Genomic DNA, 22,511 nt, shown 5'->3' on the forward strand with positions numbered 1-22,511 from the left:
GTTGTTCAAATTTTTAAGTACTCACATGAGAGTAATTAAAGATCTATATAACGTACTCTTTATTTTTTTATATCTCGCTCAAGGCTCAAAAGTAGAAGAACACATGCACCTTGGACAGTCTCGGCCAATAAAAGAAGTTTCAAATGCTCTGAGATCTTGGAGGTGTGGATCTGGTGGTGTGTTCGGCCCCTTGTCCAAACATTTGTCTTCATCATCAGGATGGCTGCTGGCTCTGGTCATGCCAGCTCTCCTCGCTGCTTGTTTGATGATTAAATACATTTTTTTGCCAAGCAGTAAACTTCCTGTGTGGTTGCACCATCAGGTCTGTGTTCCACACCGCTGCTCCCCAAAGGCCTTCCATGAGCACCACTATTATCGCTGCAAATTAGCCCAGTTAACCCACTCCTGCTCCAGCTCACTCTTTGTTAACCCCTCATTTTTCACCGTGTCTGGACTACGGACCAAAGGCTTGTAGGTAGCCGGTCCCCCAACCCCACCCCTCCTCCCTTCCATCCCCATGCACCCCTGTCCTGGCAGATCCTAACCCCTGTGAATATTAAACAGCACAGACTGCAGGAATGCCTCGGCTAAATTGGCAGCAGATGTTGTTGAAGGGATTTGGTTGTGAGGTGTTTTGTCTGCAAACTGAGCTGTAAAACATCGCAAGCCTGACAGGTCCTCTGGTGAGCCTCTGAGGTGAAACGGCACAAGGGCAGTTCAGCCCTGTAGCACGTCTACCGAGGCTCACTGGTGACCGAACACTCAACCATCCATTTAATGGTCACTCATGAAGAAAGGTTTCAGAAGACGAGCCGAACAAAGAACCAACTTCACAGTCGGAGCACAACGAAGATTAGGAATGTTTACGCTGTCCTGCCATTGGAAATAAGGCAGTCGACGATTCCAAGATTTAATTGGCGGATAACCTTCTTACGCAACGTAATCACGGTTTGGTCCATATGTTGTTGTCCTTTACGTGACACGGAGAGGTTTTTGTCAAATAAGACACCGATTCAAGTTCAAGATGTGGAAATCATGACCACGTACACGCATATTACATTTTAATATATGTTAAAATATAATTTTAAAAACCTACATGGGATCCAAGAATGGAAAATGTTGCTTACCTGCCGGTCACGTCAGTTTGAGAGGAAGCAGGCCTGAGATGTCTGGGTGTCTGGGTAAAAGATGAATGACTGCTGCGCTAAGAAAATGATTTCGTAGCTTGTTCCAAATTCTAAACCAGCCATTGCTCCGGGCTACGGTTGCCGACATAAACTGTGACACATGTGATTTCTTTCTCCCAGCACAAATTATGATGGTTTGGACTACTGGTGCTCTGGCTCCAAGTCCTTAGAGGCACAGGAAGAGGAATTGGTTATGTGCTCAAATAAGTCAACGGGTGACATGGATAAATAGACTGAAAAACATGACCCTCTTATTGATTTAAAAGCTGCACTTATCAATATTTTTTAATTAACAATGATTTAAATTACATTGTGTAATGTAAAATGTGACGCTCAAAGAAACAAACCCACAGAGAAAAAAAAATACGCTCTGTGAAAGGTTTAGGCGACTTTAGTGGTCATCAAATGAATAAAGTGGAGAATTGAGCTAAAGGGCCCGATATTGTTCTCAGGAGTTGGTGGAAACCAAAATAGAGCGAAGAAAAGGGAATCTTGGACTTACATCCATCAAGTTGCTAAAAACCAGACTGCAAAGGTTGCTATGAATCTGGATGTGGAAATAGGAAACTAACAAATTTAACAAAACGACTATAAAAGTGGCTTTTGGACACCATCATTAACTTAATCGATGACGCCACTTCGATGGCCGTCAAGAAAGTTTAAAAGAGCGACAGCCGCCATCCTCTCCTCATCCTCTCCTCTTCCTCTCATGCTGTCGTGTTTCCATTGAAAAGAATGGAGGCGGCTTGCTGTCTGAAAACACCATAATTGATAATATGTCAGTGTTGTGTTTACAAGCTGTTGAGTGGGCAACAACTAATTTAATGCAGGTTTAATAAATCATGAATAACATGTTGTAGATCGTAGCACATTATGTTAAATTGAAGGCCCTTGTGGTGGTCTGCAAATGCACTTATGTTTTTAATCCTCTTATACCCTTTCACAGGGATCCCTCTATGCATTATAATTGAATACAATTCATCCTTATACTGTGTTTATCTGCACTGTATATCCCAGTATGCCATCTATCAACACAGACATTCCTGAAAGATAATCAGGTTAAGTGCTACAGTAGGTGGGAGGACCTCTTGCAGCAGCAGCTATGTGATATGATTTTTCTTCCTAACTGATAAGAAACCATTACAACCAAGACATACGTTCCTATGTGTAGGGTAAGTGCAGGGAGCAGCCCATTTACTGACAAGTGAAGCTTTTAACATGAGAACTAAATTCAAGGGTGGCCAAGATTCACTCAGGCCATCTGCCAAGAATCCAATACAGCAAATGGTTGGATCGGTGTAAGCCCTAAGCCGACAACAAAGTCCGTACGCTTAAAAAGATGCTAACATCCTTTAATGGGTATGAAAGCCACTGCAGCAGAATACAAATGGCTGTTTTCTCTCAAGCCAAGACTTTTAGCTGCTTCCATCCAGTCCAACACTTTGGAACAAAGGGGAAACTTGTATCAGCTCTAGCCGTGGCTAAACTGCTGTGTGAGGAGTTTGGGGAAATAAAATAAAACGACAAGGTAATGGAGTTTTTGCCAAGAAATAAAAGATATCAAAATGTCATATTAGATGCAGCATCAACACGGAGCGTCTCGCGTCGGGGGTGTTTGCCACCTGCTATGGGGCAGACACGAGAGGGAGTGTGAGGTAAACGCGGGGTCACAGCTGTCAGCAGTCGTTCAGTTGAACAAGCCAAGTGGGGCTGCTGTTATGAGGAGGGCAGAAACTACAGCGATGACATGATGGGGGACCCGGGGGTTTTGCAGTCACACCACCACCATCCTCATTCCGCATTGCATGACATACATAAACTGTGTGTGGGGAGCGGTGTGTGCAATTGTGTGTGTCAACATTCCTTTAAGGAGTTTTCTCTCAGGACTTGTTTGATGCTCCCACTGTGGAAAACTGTCCTCAACCCCTATAAAAAAAGAGCGATGCCCACTTCCTTCTACCCCGAGGCGTGCCAGTCCGGGCCCAAGGGAAAGGGGCCCCATAATTTATTATTTGTTCCCCTCTTGTTAAGGAAATACTTTCTCAAAAGCTCTCTCCTTTGTATATTTTGACTGTCCTTATTTTCTTCCTTGATTCAACCCTGTCCTCTCTTATTTATTTGCTTTCTAAACACCGGCTTGGTTCATTACGTCCGAGCTGCCATGAAGAGACTTTAAAAAATTACTTTTGTCCTCAGTGAGGACAGTGTTTATTTGTCTTGGTGAACCTGAAGGGGGAAACAGTATTCTGGGTTTACTTATTTGTAGGTGACAGCCGAGCTGAGTCACTCAAGCTGACCTCGATCACCATTAGCTCCGGCCTTAATCAGATTCCTCTGCTGCAGATTTAACATTTGTGGACCGATGAAACCAGCTCAGATGTCAAAATGTATCAGCCTTGCCCTGCCACTCTTAATATTAAGACATTCCTGCACCACTTGAAGTTAATGGGATGTTATATCCACAACACATGTTGTGTGAAATAGTTTCTTTCAGCAACAGCAAACCTCCATGCAACATTCAATCTCACAGCAAACATCACCCAGAGGAACTAGACTCGGCTTTATTCCCAGCAGTGATTTCTTTGTTTGTTAGTGTTGGGCAGGTTTGGCTGTTTTCTCAATCCCCCCACCCCCCTCCCCACCCATCCACAGACACCATCAAGGCAAAAGAAGGAGGGGAGGGGGGAGGAGGGAGGAGGGAAAGGCCAAGGGACTGGCTGACCACTGATCCATGACTCAGCTTTAAAAATCTCCGCCTTCAAATCAAATTGTCCGGCTTCAAGGAGCAAAGGTGACACAGCGCTGCCCCGGGCCACTCGGTGTCACCGACCAGCTTTCAGGGGTTAATGCGCATTTTTCTCAGTTGTCAAGGAGGTGTGATGGGGGCAAAGGAATACAGAGGAATACAGAGGAGCACAGAGGTCACCTCACCACACTCACAAACATCAGTCTTTGAAATACGTAATCGTGTTTGGAAAGAAGCGGCTGAAATTAACACATCTTTTAATATTAACATGAGTCTTTTTTTCTTTTCTTTTTTCTTTTGTAGAAACACATCGGTTTGTTGATTTGCCACATAAGAGGAAAGCTTGATATTTTGTCTTAGTATTTGATTACAAATATTATTCAGGTTTTTCTCAGGGTCATGTGATTTGCTCTATTTTACCCAAAGAGCATTTCATAATGTGTTATAGAGGCCCACTAAACTATCACACTATTCATTGTCATGATGATAATTCATGTTTTCTTCAGATGTGGTTCACAGGGCAATGTTGATGCTTTGTATTTTTGGCTGCTTCGATGTCAGTCGGTCCGTCACGTGAGCTCAGACTGAAATAAATCAACTATTGGATTGATTGCCATTAAATGTGGTGCAGACATTCATGACCCCCAGAAGATTGATCCCGAGTCCCGTGACTTTTTCCAAAACCACCATGAGGCTGATATTTATGCTTTTAAGTTAAACATCTAAACAAATAGGCTACAAGATTAGTTCAGTTCCATTCATTGTAATAACTGATCACAATTTAAATTCCTCCAAATCAATGATTTACACATATTGATATTTCTATCTTAGCTGGAATTTGTGTTAGGGAGCTAATTAGCAAGCGTTAGCATGCTAACACACTAACCATCAGCATTATAAATTGTGAGCATGTGAGCATGTTAGCATGCTGCGTTCCTAAATACAGCCTCACAGAGCCTTCTACTGTTGCTCTTTAAGTTGTGAGAATGAACCTTAACGCACACAGAATGTCTTGTTTAGGAAATAAATATCGTTGATCATATTTAGTCCTTGTTTGGAGATTGATGACATAGCATTTATAAATACACCTTAATGGGCATACAAAATAAATCTTGCCCTCCTTTACCCTTCCCGGGTATTAATCTATATTTGGGACATTTAACTGTTAATAAAATATCTGACTGCAGGTTTGCACTTTTCTTGTCTGGTGTAGTCTATTTCCTGGATTTTCATGGCCTACCGTCAATCACCTTTCCTCAAGAGGAAGAGAAAGGAGGGAAAGCACATCTCGAAGAGGAAGACAGTTTCCTTAGATTTTCTCCTATTTCCCCCGAGGCAGAGACAGAGCAGTCCCATGAGATCGGGAATGCTGGATAGTTCGTTGGCTTTTTATTTGAGCGATAGAGGAAAACACTGAAGGAATACAAAGTCTTCCAGCTCCTTTCCTCTGAGGTCTTGATTGAGCTCTGCAGCCCCGAGAAAACAGACACAGCGGCTTCCTCCGGTTTCATGTCGGTCCCCGTATTCTCCCATTCCCTTTCTCCAGGCACTGAACTCATTATTACAGAGACTAACTCCTCAACACCACAAGTTCACAGAGTGGCTAATCTTATCTGATCCGTTATTAGCAGCATTTTTCATCTTTATGGCAGAGCTAACAAGCCTTTGAGATCGTTAATAGCTGGGAATGTTCAAATTTCTCGTTGAACATGAAGATGAATGAAAGAACATTAATCTCACTGTGCTCTCTGCATACTTATATTTCGTGGGGGAACATCTTAAATATTCACAAGCAGTTTCTCATGAAACATATTTTCACAAAAGAAATCTCACAGTACGATTTCATCTCTCATGCAACTACTTTTATTTAAATCGAAAGCACATTCTGATGCTTGTGCAAAAGAAGCGTGAACCACACATGATTTATTACAGACAGTTTGAACAGCATGTTAAAATTAAGGAAAAGCTTACAGAGGAATGTATTACCTTATGCTTATTTCAGTAACAGTAAATTGGGAGATTGCTTTTCATAGCAGCAATAATGAATCACAGTTGTTTCTTGTAGAAACATCCAGGTGCTCATTTTGTAAGAGCCACAGAAAAAACAACAACTTCATGAACCATTTGAAAAGCAAACAGTGCACTGCAACTCTGACACTCAGTCATATATAAAATCAAAACATGAATGCATGACTGTAAAAGCAAAAGGGAAGGTGGGATGCACGCTATAATATATACATACATATATATATATATATACACATATATATATACATACACAAATATACATATATATACAAATGTATCTATATACACACATATATATATACACATATATACACACATATATGTATATACACACATGTATATGTATACACACATATATATATATATATATATCAGTGATAGGTCAAGGGTTAAGAGCAGGTAATCAGACAAAGTTCAGTGATGGATGAGGTGGTATCAGGGGGGGATGACTTCAGAGCTGCAGTTTAACTTGCGTGTGTCTGTATCTGTGTTTCTGTGTGTGGGACTCGTCCAACAAAGAGGGGACAAACCATTTACGAAATGCATCAGTTAGCTGGTAAAGATAAAGCCCACTTAAGAAAATATCCCAGCCCCCATCCTCCCACCTCTTTGAGACAGCTCCATCTTTCTTGGAGTCTCGGGGTCATCTGCCAGCGACCTGTTATCAACGGTCTGGTTTAGACACCCAGGCGGTATTAATCTGTCATGATAAATTCTGCTTAAATTGCTGCATTGGAACCGTAAGCTTCATCCTAGTGTGGTGCCGGTGTGTTTTTGCTCGTTTCTGTTTTCTAATCCATGTGAGAGGGAGCATCCCGCCTGCCAGTCTGCCTCTCCGGCATCACGCCACGTCACAGGTCGCACAGCCTCGCCTCCTCTTCCTCCACCAGACTCCTGTTATGAATGAAACACAGTAATACATAGACATCCAAAGTACAGGTGACCACATCGACACTCACAAGTTTCCTCTTGGCTTTGGAAAGAGCCTTTGACCAAATGATCTCCCCCTAAAGGTTCTCGACAGGGACTTCACAGCATGTCTCTTGCCTCCACTCGGCTGCTGAACACGTGGCTAAACGCAACAAGTGGCAACCGTGCAGAAACTGGTTGATACTCTTACTCCAACTCAGTGATGCCGCGGGTCAGGATGGCGTTGTCGGCGGTAACCAGAGCACAGTGCAGAGCGGCAGAGCTTAGCTAGCCAGTGGGACAACGCGACAGACTCACAGGCACGCACGGCCGGTTGGACCATGAGGATTGGAAAACTCTGTTTGCTGATATAAGTGATAGAATCCAAAGTTTTAGATTAGACACTTAACTGACTTTGAAATGACACCGTTTGGTCAATGCAAATTATGTTTAAATCCAGCACACTTACAAAACGTTAGCTTCCATTATCATAAATAAGTATTTCACGATGTATTAGTAAATTTCTGTTTCATATATATATCTGAACTTGCAATAACTGATATGTAATGCAATAAAAATCTGTAAACCCAACATTGACATATCCACATTATATAAAGTTGATAAGCTGTACTAGTAGATTACCAGTTGATTATTTTCACATCCAGCAGACATGGAGCTACTTTATCATGCATCTGGTTTCATGTTTGTCTCTATCTGGTGAATGTAAATCTAATATCTAATCTTTTTACTCATTTTTTGGTCACCAACTCCTGAGAAAATATCTAGCTTGTGAACACAGTGACGCATTTAGCAGCTGAAGAGCCCGTCTCCAACTGTGTCTGCTGTTTGATACTGGGAATGGAACATATAGTGGCTTTTAATAAGATATTCACTGGAAACAGCTGTCTGCTGCATCTGGAAACGCTGGTGATGAGACGAGAACTACAGCAGCAAAGTTGCCAAAAAAACAATTAACAATGAACTGAAAGATAGAGTTTAACTCTCTAGTGCTGAGGGGAGACATGCAATCATTGTTGATATAAAATTACGAATTTAAGCAGCGTTAGGATACAGTAGGACCTGCAGTAGTCATCCACTGCACCTAACTAACAAGGACCTGGTCCCTGGGTGAGCTACTTGTTGCCCAGTCGTGCAGCAGCATGAGCAAAACACAAAGAACAGCAACATGAATTACAGTGTTACAAGGTTCATATGAGCAGAGAGCAAAACCAGTGAGAATCTGCCTCAACTGCTCTGAGATGATTTCACAGCTGATAAGCCACCCAGTAATGGCAGCCTGGGGTCATTAGGGTCTGTTGTGCAGACAGTTTGCCACGGCACAGAGAGAAGGTACAACTATTTTAATTTCTTATTTATGGTTTTAATCACAGTAAAGTTTTTTAAAAAGAGAGGAGAAAAAGTTGGTGTTGACCATGTGCCTTTCCTGCGCCCTGAATGTCTTTGGGACTCTGTTGGGAAACGAGAGTGAATTAAAACTGTGGCGAATTTGGAAATGTGTGTAAGGAGACGGCTGACATTAACAGGCTGCCGTGGAGAAGAGCTGGCACTGGCCCAGCACACAGACCGACATGAGAAGCCCTCTTTGCCCATTCTAATGAGGCATTGTGAGGGTCTGAGCGCAGGTCTGCAGCCGGGCCCCCTGGGGGTCAGATGCAGTCGGATCGCCGATGGAGGGACCAGGAGGAAGCCCGTGGCAGCAGGATGAGGTGGTGCTTAAAGTGCGTCAGCCCGCATACCGGGACGGCAGGTGGTTAAACAACGTCAGTGGAATGAAGAAATGTCATGAAACGTCTTCAAGCTCACGTACAGGACACTGCATGATAATGAGCCGTTTCCTGTGGACCCCGTTGGCCTGTGATGTCAGCCCTTTGTTTGCAAGAATGTCGAATAATGGACAATGTGGATGTCCAAGTGACATTATATGAGATGAGCGTTGACAATATTGGACTTCTACAAAGGATCTTGTGGAAGTACTCCTTGCAATATTCAAGGTAACACTTAAGCAGAACCATCTTGAAAAACAATGCCACACACGTGCTTTACGAGTGTTTTCTCACGTGATTCACGATTTGCTCATACAGTTTGTAAAGAATGTCAAACAGAGGATCACGTTAATTTAAATCTAATGAAATCATCCCCGGGTTATTGTGTGCTTTGCCCCTCACAGTTCATTCTCCTCGACAGGGTAAAATAATGCGCGGCACCGCAGGGGACGTCTGTTTTCATTTGACCCCTACCGCAGAGACGGGGATCTACAATACATGTCAGGGAAGTCTCAGCAATTCAGATTTTAATTGCAATCAGAAACTTCAGCAGTTGACTTTATGACACCTTTAACAGGAGAACTAATCAGTGAAACCACCTGGTGCCGTGTTTTTGTTGGAATGAACCCCTACATGTTCTCCAGCAGACATGGCGGCCCATCCCTGACCCAGACTGCTGGTTCGTGGTTGTCCTGTTGACTGACAGTCTCGCTGACAGTTGGACCTCACTGTTTAAAAAGTCTCCTTATCTTCTCTGGTATAATTGTACGTTGTGTACAATTATACACAGAGCAAATTGAAGGGTCCCATTTAAGAATAACAACCTGTAGCTCTGTTTTAGAGGTGAATGAGAGTTGTGAGGGTATACAAGTGATGTATATTTTAAAAAATCTATATATATATATCAGCTCAGAGAATTGCATCAGCGTGAATATTATTATGGCTGTCATAATATTTTAAGGTTAAATGTAATTATTGCTGTAAGTCAACCCATAGGAGAAAAGAGCAATTGTATCTCCTCAGACACTGTTGAGTACAGAGCGTATTCAGAATGAAAACTGATGCCAATTCACAACAATAATCCATGTGGTATTTTCATCTTCTCTCGTCTGTCAAACAATATACATTTATGCAGAGGTAGCAGGCTTGTTTTTTCCTTCTAATCAGTAAAACAAACAAAGGCTCTCCTTTCAAACTAGATTCCATGTTACAAGTAGGCTACAATTACCAGAACAATATGAACATGTAGGCTACCTCATGTGGCTAAAAGGTGTACTGCAGATATAAATGTTAAATAAAAAGACGATGGAAAAGATTCTGCTAATTGATCTGGTGACCCATCTGTGGGTCCCGACCCAGTGTTACGGACGGCAGTTCTGCTCCATCGACTTCTTAGAGTTAGTTTTATTAGCCCAGAATGTTTACACAATTAAGGAATTTGACTCTGGTGTCTAGAAGCTCTCGACATGGGCATACAAGAAAGTTAAAATAAAAATGCATACATATATGCATTTTATTTTACTCATATATATATATGATATATGATATATGATGATATGATATTCCTTTATTTGTCCCACAGTGGGGAAATTTCAAATATATATATATGGGTAAAAACTTCCTATAAGTTCACCAACTGCGCACAGTGTTAGTACAAAGAGTGTAATATAAATATTGACTATATACAGCCTGCATAGATTTATATTGGTAGTTTCTCAGTCAAGTTCTAATTTCGTCTAATTTGAAAGTTTTGTCTTTGCTATATTTCACTGTACATTCCTCATAAATGTTTCATCTGGAATAGTTAATGTTCAGATTGGTGTATGAAACAAAAAGTCAGTTCAGTCAGTTCCAAGTATATTTTTATTTTTTGCAATTAACCTGATCCTCAGTTTTGTCTCGAGTTGTGAAGCCCAGATCATTATTACATGAGCAGTTTTGCATCCATAAAATAAAGAAATGTATCAGATGTATTACTGTTTTACCTGTAGGCAGCAATTTCCATGTCTCTGGCCATCTTCTCACTGAGCAGCTCCTTGAAGTCTTCACACTGCTCCATCGTCTGCACTTTGAAGTCGGCCTCTTGGTGCTGCATTTCATCTGTTGTACACTGAAACACACACACGGTGAGATTAGAGGGTGGGAATAAATGACAGAATTAGTCCAAACCACTGGGCCTTTGCGCCCATGATTAATCGTTAATTAGTCCACTCTCAAACCTCCAACTCAGCAATCTCGGCCATGTATGCAGTCGTCTTCATCTCAACCTCATCCTCTAGCGTCTCGTTATACAGCTGAAGCTCAGCCAGCTCCTTTTGTAGCTCTGAAATCTACAGAAATACAGCAGAGATTATTCGTTCAAATGCACCCCGAACAATGGTTTCCAATCTTGTTACTAATAAGATAATGGTGATCTTTCATGGCCACGGTCGTTTTTCTGGCCCCTTAGCAACAAGCACATCCCATAAGTACTATTCTTTAGCTTCATGTCTCGCCAACTACAGAGACATGTATCTGGATTTGATAGATGTTCAACTTTTTCACCAATGAGAGCTTTTTAAAAGGAGTTGGCCGTGTGACTCTATTGATACCATCTGTCAGTCACCCAGTCCATCGCTTTGTTTCAGACAGTAATAGCTCAACAACTGTTGAATCGCAGTGACATTTTGTGCATACATTTATTTTTTCCAGATGAATCTCGACCAAATTTGAACCAGTACTACCACAATGTTGGAATTTGTGGTTTTAAAATTGTTTCTAGCTGGAAACGGGAATCACGATAAATGGATAGAACTTGAGCTCGTCTACCAAACCAGAAGCTTAAGGACCAGAGTGTAGGGTTTAGTGGCATCTAGTGGGGAGGTTGCAAATTGTAACCGAATGCCCCTCCGCTCACCCCTCCTGACCCAACCTATGGGTTGTCTTCAGAAAACCCCTGTTGAAACATGGTTGTGCAACATGGCGGACTCCATGGAAGAGGACCTGGTCCCCTTGTAGATATGAAGGGCTTATTCTAAGCCAATGTAAACGCTTCTTAGTTTCAGTCCATTATACACTAATGAAAACACAGTAGGAATATTGTGTCTATTTCTGCTCACAGAGCCCCCTAAGTCCTACACCCGGGTCCTTTAAGTATGCCAATCAACCCAAGCTTCACAGATAAAACAGGTTCCTTTACTTCAACAAACTAAAGCAGGAGTATTGCTGCCCCCCATGTCTGAAGCTGTGGTGTCCTGCCGTGAGTAATTACAGCAATCACAGAAGTTCAACAATTAGCTGTCACAGCCAGATGGGGATCCATGCGGTCGTGCTCGTCTTTCAGCGAGATCCTGTGAGCAGAAGAAGACCCGGGTAACAACTCACAGGCTCACGATGACTCTCAAACCTGGTCCAGTCACTCACTCCCACACTCCTCCATTCTGCCTGGCATGATAAGTGAGGTCCGGGCCGCGTGCATATGAGAGTAGTGGCGTACGACCCCATCAGTGCCTTCTCTATTATATACATTTCTGCGTCAGGGCTGATTTCACTGCAATCTGTTTGTTTGGCCATGTTGTGTCTCAGTGAGAAACCAGACCCGAGGCATCCATCACGGGCGAGAGAGGAAACAGAGCAGATCAAGCCGTGCTGTTCATCCGTCAGGCTGGACCGAGCAGAACTGGGGACTGTGTGCTGCATTTTAGAGAAAGGTAGATGATGTTGGGAGAGTTCTGCTGTAGTTACAGAGGCTCACTGTTTATTTAAAGAGCTGGAGGTAGAGCTGCAGCGCGTTAACGAGAACCAAACCACCATGTTTGTTACAGATGTGGTTAGGTGTCAGCTGTGGTCGGACCACTGATGGATGTTAAGGAGGCTAATGTGAAGGAAGAGAACGTCGTTTCTGGAGTCACCTGGTGACCTGTATTCATAATTTACTGTTTTATCTCCTTATTGATGTCTCACTCAGCTATTTAATTCAAAACTCCCTTGCTTTCAATTTTCTGCTGGTCGGATGAGAAATATCGGATGAAGGTTTATTTCCTCTCTTCCTTTCCGGGTCAATGTGCGTGTCAAGTTTTAAGACGTTTATGAAAAATGCAGGCGAACTGAAAGACTGTACTTAATAACCGAACATGGAGGGCAATAAATCCTGTCTGAGCTGAAGCCGAGCCCCTCACATCTCCGGCTGGAAGTGTCCGCAGAGTAAACACTCCGGTCAGCAGGATCTCCCACGCTGTTGCTCCGCTGTCACTCAGCTGTTCTCTACTCCCTTCGCCTGCTGTGGGAAACCATTCATTCTCACCATTATGTCTGATTTAGGAGCTGATGGACAAAGCAGAGCCAGTAGAGAGTTGTAAGACTCCACTTTGTCAGTAAAGAGCTGGAACATGCGTTATGGAAACATTTGAATAAGAAGGCTGGAACTGAAGGATGTAAATGAAATGTGGAAATGTGAGACTTAAAGGGTCAGTTCATCCCGCTAACATTTTTTGTTAATGCCTTACTTGGCAATAGAGTTTACCAGTACGAAGACAATTTTTGTAAAACGGCTAGCTGGCAACCTCCCGGTAGCAACTTAACTTCATAAGGTGACTGCACTCGGCATAGTTCAGCACAAAATCAGAATTTGACGTTTGTAAACTTCGTTTAAGCTACTTTTTTTTTTAAAGGACATATCATTTGCTATTTTGTGATCTTTAGTGATGCCGGTCGGCTTATGTTGTTACCTTTGGACGGAGCCAGGCTAGCAGTTTACCTGTGTCCAGTCTTTGTGCTAAGCCAGGGGTTCCCAAACTTTTTAGACCACGCACCTCCTTCTACATCCCGACCGGGTTCACGCACCCCCAATCCCCCACACCGTAAAAAAAAAATGCAACAGAATGCAAGAGTTGTTGATGGGGGGGGGGGGGGGGGAATGTTTAATATTAATTATTACACCATTAGACCACCATTACATTTTTCCTCTCGCGCACCCCCTAGAGGCAGCTCGCGCGCACCACACTTTGGGAATCCCTGTGCTAAGCTAATCAGCAGCAGCTTCATTTCTAGTGGACAGACATGAGGTTGGCATCAATCTTTGTATCTAACTTATCCAAGTTAATAAGAGTATTCAGTTGGCTTACTGCAGATGTCTGCCCAACATATTGAGATTTATGAAATTTGAAAAGGTCATCTCAAAATCTTGGCAAATAAACCCAAATCCAGCATCTTAATGTAGAGCACTCTGTGTGATTTGGGTAAACAAAGAAAATGATGACAAAAGCGAGCGAGCAGCAGTGAGTTCACTCACCAGCATCTTCATCTCACTGCTGTCCTTTATCTTTGACACATCTCTGACTGTTGGCCCTCCAGCTCCTTCCACTTCCAGTTGTTTTCCATCACCACGGCGACTCACGGCAGATGACGCTGCACCACAGTCGCACTGCAAAGACAGAAAATGAGGAAAGAAACACAGTTGTGAAAGTTGTGACCTTTCAGTTTGAGTCTGCAAATGCATAGGACCATGAGGACAGTGCTTTCCTTCGGACAGTTAAGTGCTCTCTGACAGGGGAGCAAAGAGCAATCAGAGCCCCTCATGCCGGCTGATGGGTGGACCTCTCCTTGTGGCCGCCACACTTCTGATTAGATGGAATAAATGCAGCAGAAACGAGCAACATGAGAGTGCACAGGTGTGTGGGAGTCAGCCAGCAATCACCATTACTGTGCAAACCCAATAGCAATCATTTTTAGCATTGAGACAATTGCGTCTCTTAATTGAGGGCAGGCCCAGACCAGACGGTGTCCAGCTGGTGAGACGAGAAAGCGAGTGGGAGGGAGCGAGAGAGGCAATAAACAGGGTTTGGGGGAACAGGAAACACAACAATGCATCGAGACAGACATACAACAATATAAATACGATGGATACCCTTCAGCCATGCATCTAAATCAAGGACGGACACACACACACACACACGCACACCAGCGGCCACTCCAGTACTGCTGAGGAGCCTGGGAAGGCGGCCAGCAGTCTGATTACAGCCGTGACCTCTGAACCGGGCAGACATCCTCGACCCAGAGGAGGTCAGACCCACCGGAGGTCAGACCCACCGGAGCTAATGTCTGACCCCAATGCAGCACGCCTTTGCTTGCACTACACACACACACGCACACACACACCTACACACCGGTTGACAAAGGCATTCTGTTCGGGTCCAGTCCTGCACCTCTGATTCTCAAGTTCTACCCCCGTGTTGTGTTAAGAGGGAAAGAAAACAAATGGGAGTATCGTTGTGTGATTTGTGGAAGTTGAGATTTACATTCTGGACCTGAGCGAGATGTTTCAGAGGGAGAGAGAAGGTGACCAGTAGGAGGAGGAGGAGGAGGAGGAGGATGCAGCCGGTTGTGGAAGAAGTACTCTGCTACTGTTATTTAAGAAAAAGGATCCATGTAACAAATAAAACATATGCTCCCAGTCAAAGTAATTCCAAATCCTATTTCGGCTAAACTATGTATAAGTATTACAGATCAAATGTACTTTAAGCTTCAAATTGAAGAACTTGTCCTGAAAATGTATATATATTATATCGAATATATAAATTATATATATATTATATTTCAGATTTATATTCATATATATATAAAATCATAGATCGTATATGGATATGTTGAAGTTGGTCAGGGTGTAGCCGGCGTTTCTTTATATTCAGTAGTTTAGTCCTGTGGTTGACACACTTCGGGGTCGGCCCCCTTCAGAAGGTCACAAGATAAATCGGAGGGGTCGTGGTATAATTAATGGGAGGAAGGAAGGAAAAACTAAGTTCCGTGAAACAAGTATATCTTCCTTTTTTTGCGACTTTCCTTTTTTTGTGAAATATTGGAAAATTTTAACAGTTATGCTTCAATGTGAGGCGGTAGGAGGTTTTTCTCTCTTCTCACAATTCATACAGTGAGTTTCCATCCATCAGTTTAAAAATGTACTTTTATTTGTGCACATAAGGAGATTTGGAAATGCTAGAAATAATTTTGAAATGTCAAAATATCACAATAAACCTTACTGTTGTGGGAAAGTTGGTGTATCTATAAAAACTAAATATTTTCACACGGGACATTTTTTTAAGTTTACTTTCACAAAACTCCTTTGAAACTTATTTGTGATACATCAAAGCAAACTTAACAGACGACAACATATATGATAATTTCCATCGGAACATAATTCATAATGTAGTTTTGTTGAATGGGAAAGTAAGTTTTGGCATTACAATAGTAGATGCCGATTTTCTGGAAAACCTTACGCTATGGATGAAGATCTGTTGACAGACATCTGAAAAGTGGCACAAGGCGACAACCAGCCACCGCTTCTTCGTGAGCAGTCACGAGTAACGAAGGTTCGGAAACACTGGTTTAATCTTCCACACTGTATTATACAAGTTATTCAGGTTTTGGTGAAGTAGTACCATACAATTGTCCTGAAGTACAGTACTTGAGTAACTGCACGTGGTGGTGAGTGTGGGGTTCAGTCCACTAATGTGCAGTTTAGTGTCCCTCAATGAGAACTCAACCCGTGTGCTGATCCCACGGTTGTGTACGGGCGTGCTACAGTAAAGCCTTTGGCTCTTCATGACATGTTTGTGTGCGTTCCGTGACAGTGTGTTGTACCTGGAGGCTCTCGGCCAGCTGGCAGTAGTACTCCTTTATGTCCAGGGCCGCCGTGATGTCAGGGCTGCTAAACGTAGCCGCTGCCACGCCTCCCGTCGTCCCGTCAGCTGGATCCAGCAGACGCTCCACCGCCTGCTCAGACAAACACACAGTGGGGAAGCACATTCACATTCTTTACTCAGTGCTGACAGTAACAGAGTACATTGGTTAAAGTGTTGGTCTGAAGTTGAATTTTGAGGTGCTTGTACTTTACATTGTAGGCTACTTAATACTTATACTCCCTTAGATTTCAGAGGGATATATTGTACTTTCTATTCCACCACATTAATGTAACAGCTGTACTTGAGATGTTACATAAGAATGTGACAGCCTTATACAATATGACACATTATTATTGTTTAAGCTGCAAAATACTATTTATAGTTCAAATGGGCTGCACCTCAACCAGCTACTGCATTAACATGCTTATTATAACAAATCAATAACACATTGTATATATTTAGTTTTTTTGTGTTAGCGATACTTTTTACTTTTTTTACATTTTAATATTACTTCAGTTAACGCAAGAATTATCTGCTAAATTAACTTCATCTGTAGAAGGTAGAATTAATTGTTATGCAGATAAATGATCCCTGAGCGTATACTGTTGACATATGCATCACATTTCATTCAGATATCATCCATTTAAAAAAATCAGCATTTGTAATGTAACTAAAGCCGTCATGTAGGGAAGTAAAGTACGTGACTCTGAATTTTAGTCCAGTAGAAGTACAATGCATTAAATGGAAATACGGTAGTACTTCAAATATGTGATAAAATACAGTATTTGCATAAAAGTACTTGGTTAAAGTTCACCTCTTCAAACAGAAACACATGCAGTACATGTTGGTGTATTTAGACACACGTCAGACCTCAACATACTCGTCTTCAGCTTCCAATATGTCGCCCCTTTTGTACAAAAGCCACCACATCCATTACAGAGATAAATGAACTGCTGCAGAGCTGCAGTGGCAGTCTGAACATTTTTCTCCTTTCCGCTCCACCTAAATAACGACATAGCTGCCGATTTGTCAGGGGAATATGGGGTATCTGAAAGTGCTGATAATAACAACAGTTAATAAAACAAGGTGAACTTCAGTTTTCATTTGGTATTCCGCTGCATTTCCCGGACTGTGAGTTATCGAGCGTGTCCCAGAGGGAGTGTGTTAAACGCCGGGCGGCCGGCTTTGCAGAGAAAAACACAGTGTGATGGAGTTGGTCCCGCTTCAGCTGCCTCTCTGCCTCTCTCCCTCTGCCTCTCTGCCTCTCTGCCTCTCTCCTTCTGCCCCTCTGCCTCTCTGCCTCTCTGCCTCTCTGCCTCTCCTCTCTCCTTCTGCCTCTCTGCCTCTCTGCCTCTCTGCCTCTCTGCCTCTCTGCCTACAGCCTTGAGATCTGATACTGGGGCGTGTCTGTCATCTCCTGGCGAGGTGGAGAATATTGGAGAAGGCTGAGAGCAGGGTGTGCGTAGATGGGATAAAGGTAATGATGTGAAGTGGATATAGTTGCAAACATGTCCCCATTTTAAAGTAATAGTTTGACATTTTGCTTTGAGAGTTACATGAGAAGATGTTACTGTGTGTATGGGTTCAGAGAATATTCATTCATGGGAAGTTGACCGCTGTTTGTACATTCACCCCAAAACAGCCAATATACAAAGAGTCTTGATGTTAGCAGTACACAAGCCAGCCTCGTCTGTGTGTGTGTGTGCCTGTGCGTATGTTCAGCCTGAATTATCTCAGAGGAAACACTTTTCCCCTCTTATTTCCCTCCAATTTTTCTCCCCTATCCTCTCGTCTGTTTATGATTATGGATACGTGGACATTTTTTAAACAAGGGACTAATTTTGACTATTTGCACGATACTCAATTACATAATTTCTCTCATGTGTTAATGTTGATAGCTCTCTTTTTGGCTTTTCATCAAGGTGAGTGGGGTCATCACAGCTGTGTTTGTCACCACAGGCCATGGCATTTCTCCATCATTCCTTTCCAATCTAAATGCCTGATGTTCATGGCTTTAAACAATTCCCTTTTCATCACAGTGCAGCTATATATCCCCCCCCCCCCCTCCCCTCACCGTCGTGTGCTGGTCCTCCATGTGGGCCAGCTGCTCCTCGTAGATAGTCGCTTGCTCCCTCAGCGCCAAACACTCTGCTGTCACAGCATCGACTTTCTGCAAAGAAAATCAAATTAAAAGAGAGCAAGAACAGGCTGCAGGTAAGAAAAGTTCAACTTCATTTCTGTTGGGAGGAACATTGCCATTCGTGTTGTAAATCACACCACAGGTTGAAGAAAAAACACCTTTGTTTCTCCACTGAACAACCATTTTAAGAACCATCAGCACATCCACCTGTTTCACTGAACAGCAAGTAGACACCGCAATGCAGAGGAAGGAGGAGGAGGAAGATCAGAAGGAGGCTAACTAGACACAAAAGCCCTGTCCACCAATCTATCCGCCAGCAGGGGTTCCCAGCTCGTCTTCTCTTTTTAAAGAACCAGATCAATTGGTGTTGGATGCAATTACTGTGGGTGCCAGCGTTTACATTTGGACGCATGCAGAGAGACTTTGGTGCTGAAGTCGCGGAGCCTCGCTGGGAGGGTGGCAGCGTCCATGATGGACACCAGAAAGGGAAAGTAGTCCGGTCCTGCTGCTGGGGACAACTTGTTGCGAATCACATTCGGTACAACTTTATTATCATCAGCAGTTTTAGTGTAAAGTGGATTCATCAGAGATATTTTGTTTAATAATTTAGTGTTTTACCATTTCCGCTCTAATGAGGACCCTCTGAGGTTGAAAGCAGTCGGCGTTTTAGCAGACATGTCCGACTAAATAATCAGTGTGTGAAGAACTTTTTATTCATCCGTCGTAAATTTGTTCCTTTCCCAATGCTCCTTATGAAACAAGACTGATTCTAATTGATAGTAATTGTATTTTAATTCTGATGAATGTTGTAAACTCATTGCACCTGCACTTTGCTGCAGCCAACTAGGTGAAGCAACGTGAGACACGACTGGAACAAAAGGTAGAAATGAGGGGAAATGTGTCGAACTTTAAAAAATGTATTTTAAAAGGAGCGCTGGTAGGATCGGGGCAATACAATACATTATCTAGTAATATACCAAAAACAAACCAAACATGCCTTGTTTCATCATCACCATTATGTTGAGAGAACTGCAACTAGCTGTGAGTTGAGCTGGTTTGTGTTCCCTCCACTGCAGCTCTGCTCTTCCTCTACCTCCCTGTCGATTTCCCACCAAGTCTTGTCACCCTGCAGCTGCTTCCAATTCACAACCAGAGAACAGAGCCAGCAGCCACATTACGGCACCGTATTACAGCCTGCATTACATCTGTAAGGGAGAAATTAAAGTCTCGCTCGCATCTGGCCAGGCTGGGAGGAGATGGGCTCTGGCTTGTGTGAGGGAGAGGGTGGGTTGGGGGTTTTTTTGGGGGGGTAAATGGAAAAGTTGGTGGCTCAGGTTGCAATGGGCCACCAGCCCAGACTGTGTGACTGCTGGTGATCAACACCCATTGGGTAGTGCTATGGAGGAGCAGCTGTGTGGAGTTTCAGCTGAGCCACCAGGAGGCCGAGCAGCGAGGGGCTTGACAACACTGCCATCTAGTGCTCAAGGTACATTATCACAACCGAAAAGGTCTGAGAATGTCTAGCACAGTACAAGTATACAAGTTCTACTCTCATTCTATTTCTATGGGTACAACTGATTGCATTTTGAGAAATGTAGGATCCAGTGTTTTTTCAGGTTGATCCACATCCGGGAACTAACTCTGGTGTGCCTCTTAATAATAATAATCATTTATTTTATATATAGCGCTTCTCAAGGCACCCGAAGTCGCTTTACAGAGTCCAGAGTCCAGTAGTCATACACACAGTCGTCCCGGTGGTGGTAAGCTACATCAGTAGCCACAGCTGCCCTGGGGCAGACTGACAGAAGCTTGGCTGCCATTCAGCGCCTACGGCCACCACCAACATTCATTCACATCCATACAAACCGGGGTGAGGCTGCGGTGCATGTCTTTATGATGGTGGGGGAAACCGGAGTACCCGGAGTAAACCCACGCAGACACGAGGAGAACATGCAAACTCCACACAGAAAGGACCTGGAACGACCGGGATTCAAACCCAGGGCCTTCTTGCTGTGAGGCGACAGTGCTAACCACTGAGCCACCGTGCTGCCCCTAACTCAACACACCCAGTCTAAACTTGACCAGATAAACGGTTAAGCATAACTATCGCCTAATCAGTCTTCCTCTTTAAAGGCCAAATGCAGCACTGCCCGTATCGCTGGTGGGATCCATAATTCAATGTCAACAAATCTGATAACCCATGGCCTGGGAAGCTACAGGGTTAATCATATTGTACAGGGAAGAACAAGAGCCTGTTTTTAATCTCGACAATAAACCACTAAATCTGCAATTATAGATGATATTGTTTGTTGGCTTTGAATCTCTGTAGCTAGTTTAATTTCTACGGCTGATATCTTAGAACAAAAGGTATAAAAACAAACTAAATTGCATAGAGAACATACTTCATCTTGCCTTTAAAATGTGCTCCAAAGTTATTCTTTTTTGATAATTGTGTATTTCTAGTCTGTACTAAAGTAAAGTAGAATTATTTGTTTTCGAAACCCTTTCTGAATATCATTAAAAAAAGAAAAGGTCCGATTGCCATTGTATTTACAACCGTTACCTCAGCAACATCTCGTCGTCCGTGCTGGAGGAGGATCCTCTGCTGTGCAGCCTTCTCGTTTTCTTTCATCAGACGTTCAAGCTCCTTTTTCAAGTCCTCGGTGTCGCACAGAATCTCATCCTGCAGGGAGAGGCGGTGACGACGGTGATGGATCTTATTCTTGACAAGGTTTAAGATCAGTCCCGTTTATCACCGGACAAACCGAAGTAAAATTGATGTGATTGAATGAGAAGTGCAATGGATCATCTACATGGAATGTCACACACAGACCAAACATGCAGCAGAGCGGACACAGCCAGCCGCAGCCTCCTACCCTCTCCCTGCGCAGTCTTTCCACCACAGCATCCAGACTGTAGTCGGACTCGGCCACAGCGGAGCTGATGCTGGAGGAGGCTGGTCGACTGTTCAGCTCGATCTCAAGTTCAACAATCTGACAGTCAAGAGACTCATTCTCCTCCTCGAAACAACGGGCCTAAAGGACACAGAGCGAGATTAAACAGCTACATATGGTTTATAGTGGTACTTCATTTACCTCAACCAAAAGGGCAGGACGCAGCAGAGGGGAAATAAAGTACTGATGTGACATTGGGAGCTGTTTCTTCTCACCAGTTCAATAAACCCGACCAGTCGGTCATTAAGTGCAGCGATGATGTTGCGGTCCTGGACAAACCGGTTCAGACCCTCCTTGTTCAGTGCCTTGGCAGCTTCAAAGTCTAACTTGTCACAGTCACACTTGTCAACGGCCGCACCCCTGAGAGGAAGACAAAGTAGCACGATGGATTCTAGGGGGAGATCCTTTGATCCACCTTCAGAGATAGTGGATGAATGTTACAAAGCTACATATTAGTCATTTACCATATTCAAAAGGGAACCGTAAATAAAGTGTCTGCAGCTCAGCATCACAGGAAATTAACTGATGCAATTATACCCATGAGCACAAAAGGCCATCGCCATCACCATTCAGCACAACCTGCTGTAACTACGTGGAACTTTGCACGCAAACATTTGTTTCCGATCAAAAACATCTTAAAGTTTTCATATTTTTAAGTGGAACAACAACAATAACCGAGTCTGTCCAAAATCTAAAAGATCTTAACATTTGGAAAGTACAGCCCAAAGTCATTAGTCGCCCTCAGAGAGCCACACTGACCTGACCGAGGCTCGGGCCTGCCCCGCACACGGCATACTCAACCCTCCATTTAGACTCCCGCTATTGTCCTCGAACAGCTTGCGGTATGAAGACACTCGGAGCACGGCCATGGCGTTGGACTGGTCCAAACGGGGCTACGACACAACAGACAAATAGTGGCAGCAGGTCCAAGGTGGAGGTTTTATAGCCACAGAGGATGAGAATGTATCACCGAGGGGAAGGATCTCTCACCGGCCACCGAGGAGACTAAATATACCGTGAACATCAGCCAGTAACGATTTCACAAGGGCCTGAAGAGTGAGCCTCAAATTTTTTTTTACAATTGTTGTTTAGCAAAATATCAGAGCTG

General features: G+C 43.3%; 1 protein-coding gene across 1 annotated transcript; it reads right to left on the minus strand.

Moving 5' to 3' along the window:
• Positions 1-5,780: 5,780 nt before the first annotated feature.
• On the minus strand, positions 5,781-22,480 carry vimr2 (vimentin-related 2). Its single transcript, XM_056439379.1, has 10 exons — positions 22,163-22,480; positions 21,619-21,763; positions 21,326-21,484; positions 21,013-21,132; positions 18,384-18,479; positions 16,269-16,400; positions 13,924-14,055; positions 10,874-10,984; positions 10,640-10,764; positions 5,781-6,855 (listed from the first exon to the last, which is right to left on the minus strand). Exons 1-10 carry the CDS (start codon positions 22,270-22,272, stop codon positions 6,813-6,815), a joined length of 1,173 nt encoding a protein of 390 aa, XP_056295354.1. The 5' UTR covers positions 22,273-22,480; the 3' UTR covers positions 5,781-6,812.
• Between the last annotated feature and the right edge of the window lie 31 nt (positions 22,481-22,511).

Source organism: Pseudoliparis swirei, chromosome 19 (assembly GCF_029220125.1).
Source record: "Pseudoliparis swirei isolate HS2019 ecotype Mariana Trench chromosome 19, NWPU_hadal_v1, whole genome shotgun sequence".
In the NCBI taxonomy this organism is placed as follows: Eukaryota; Metazoa; Chordata; class Actinopteri; order Perciformes; family Liparidae; genus Pseudoliparis; species Pseudoliparis swirei.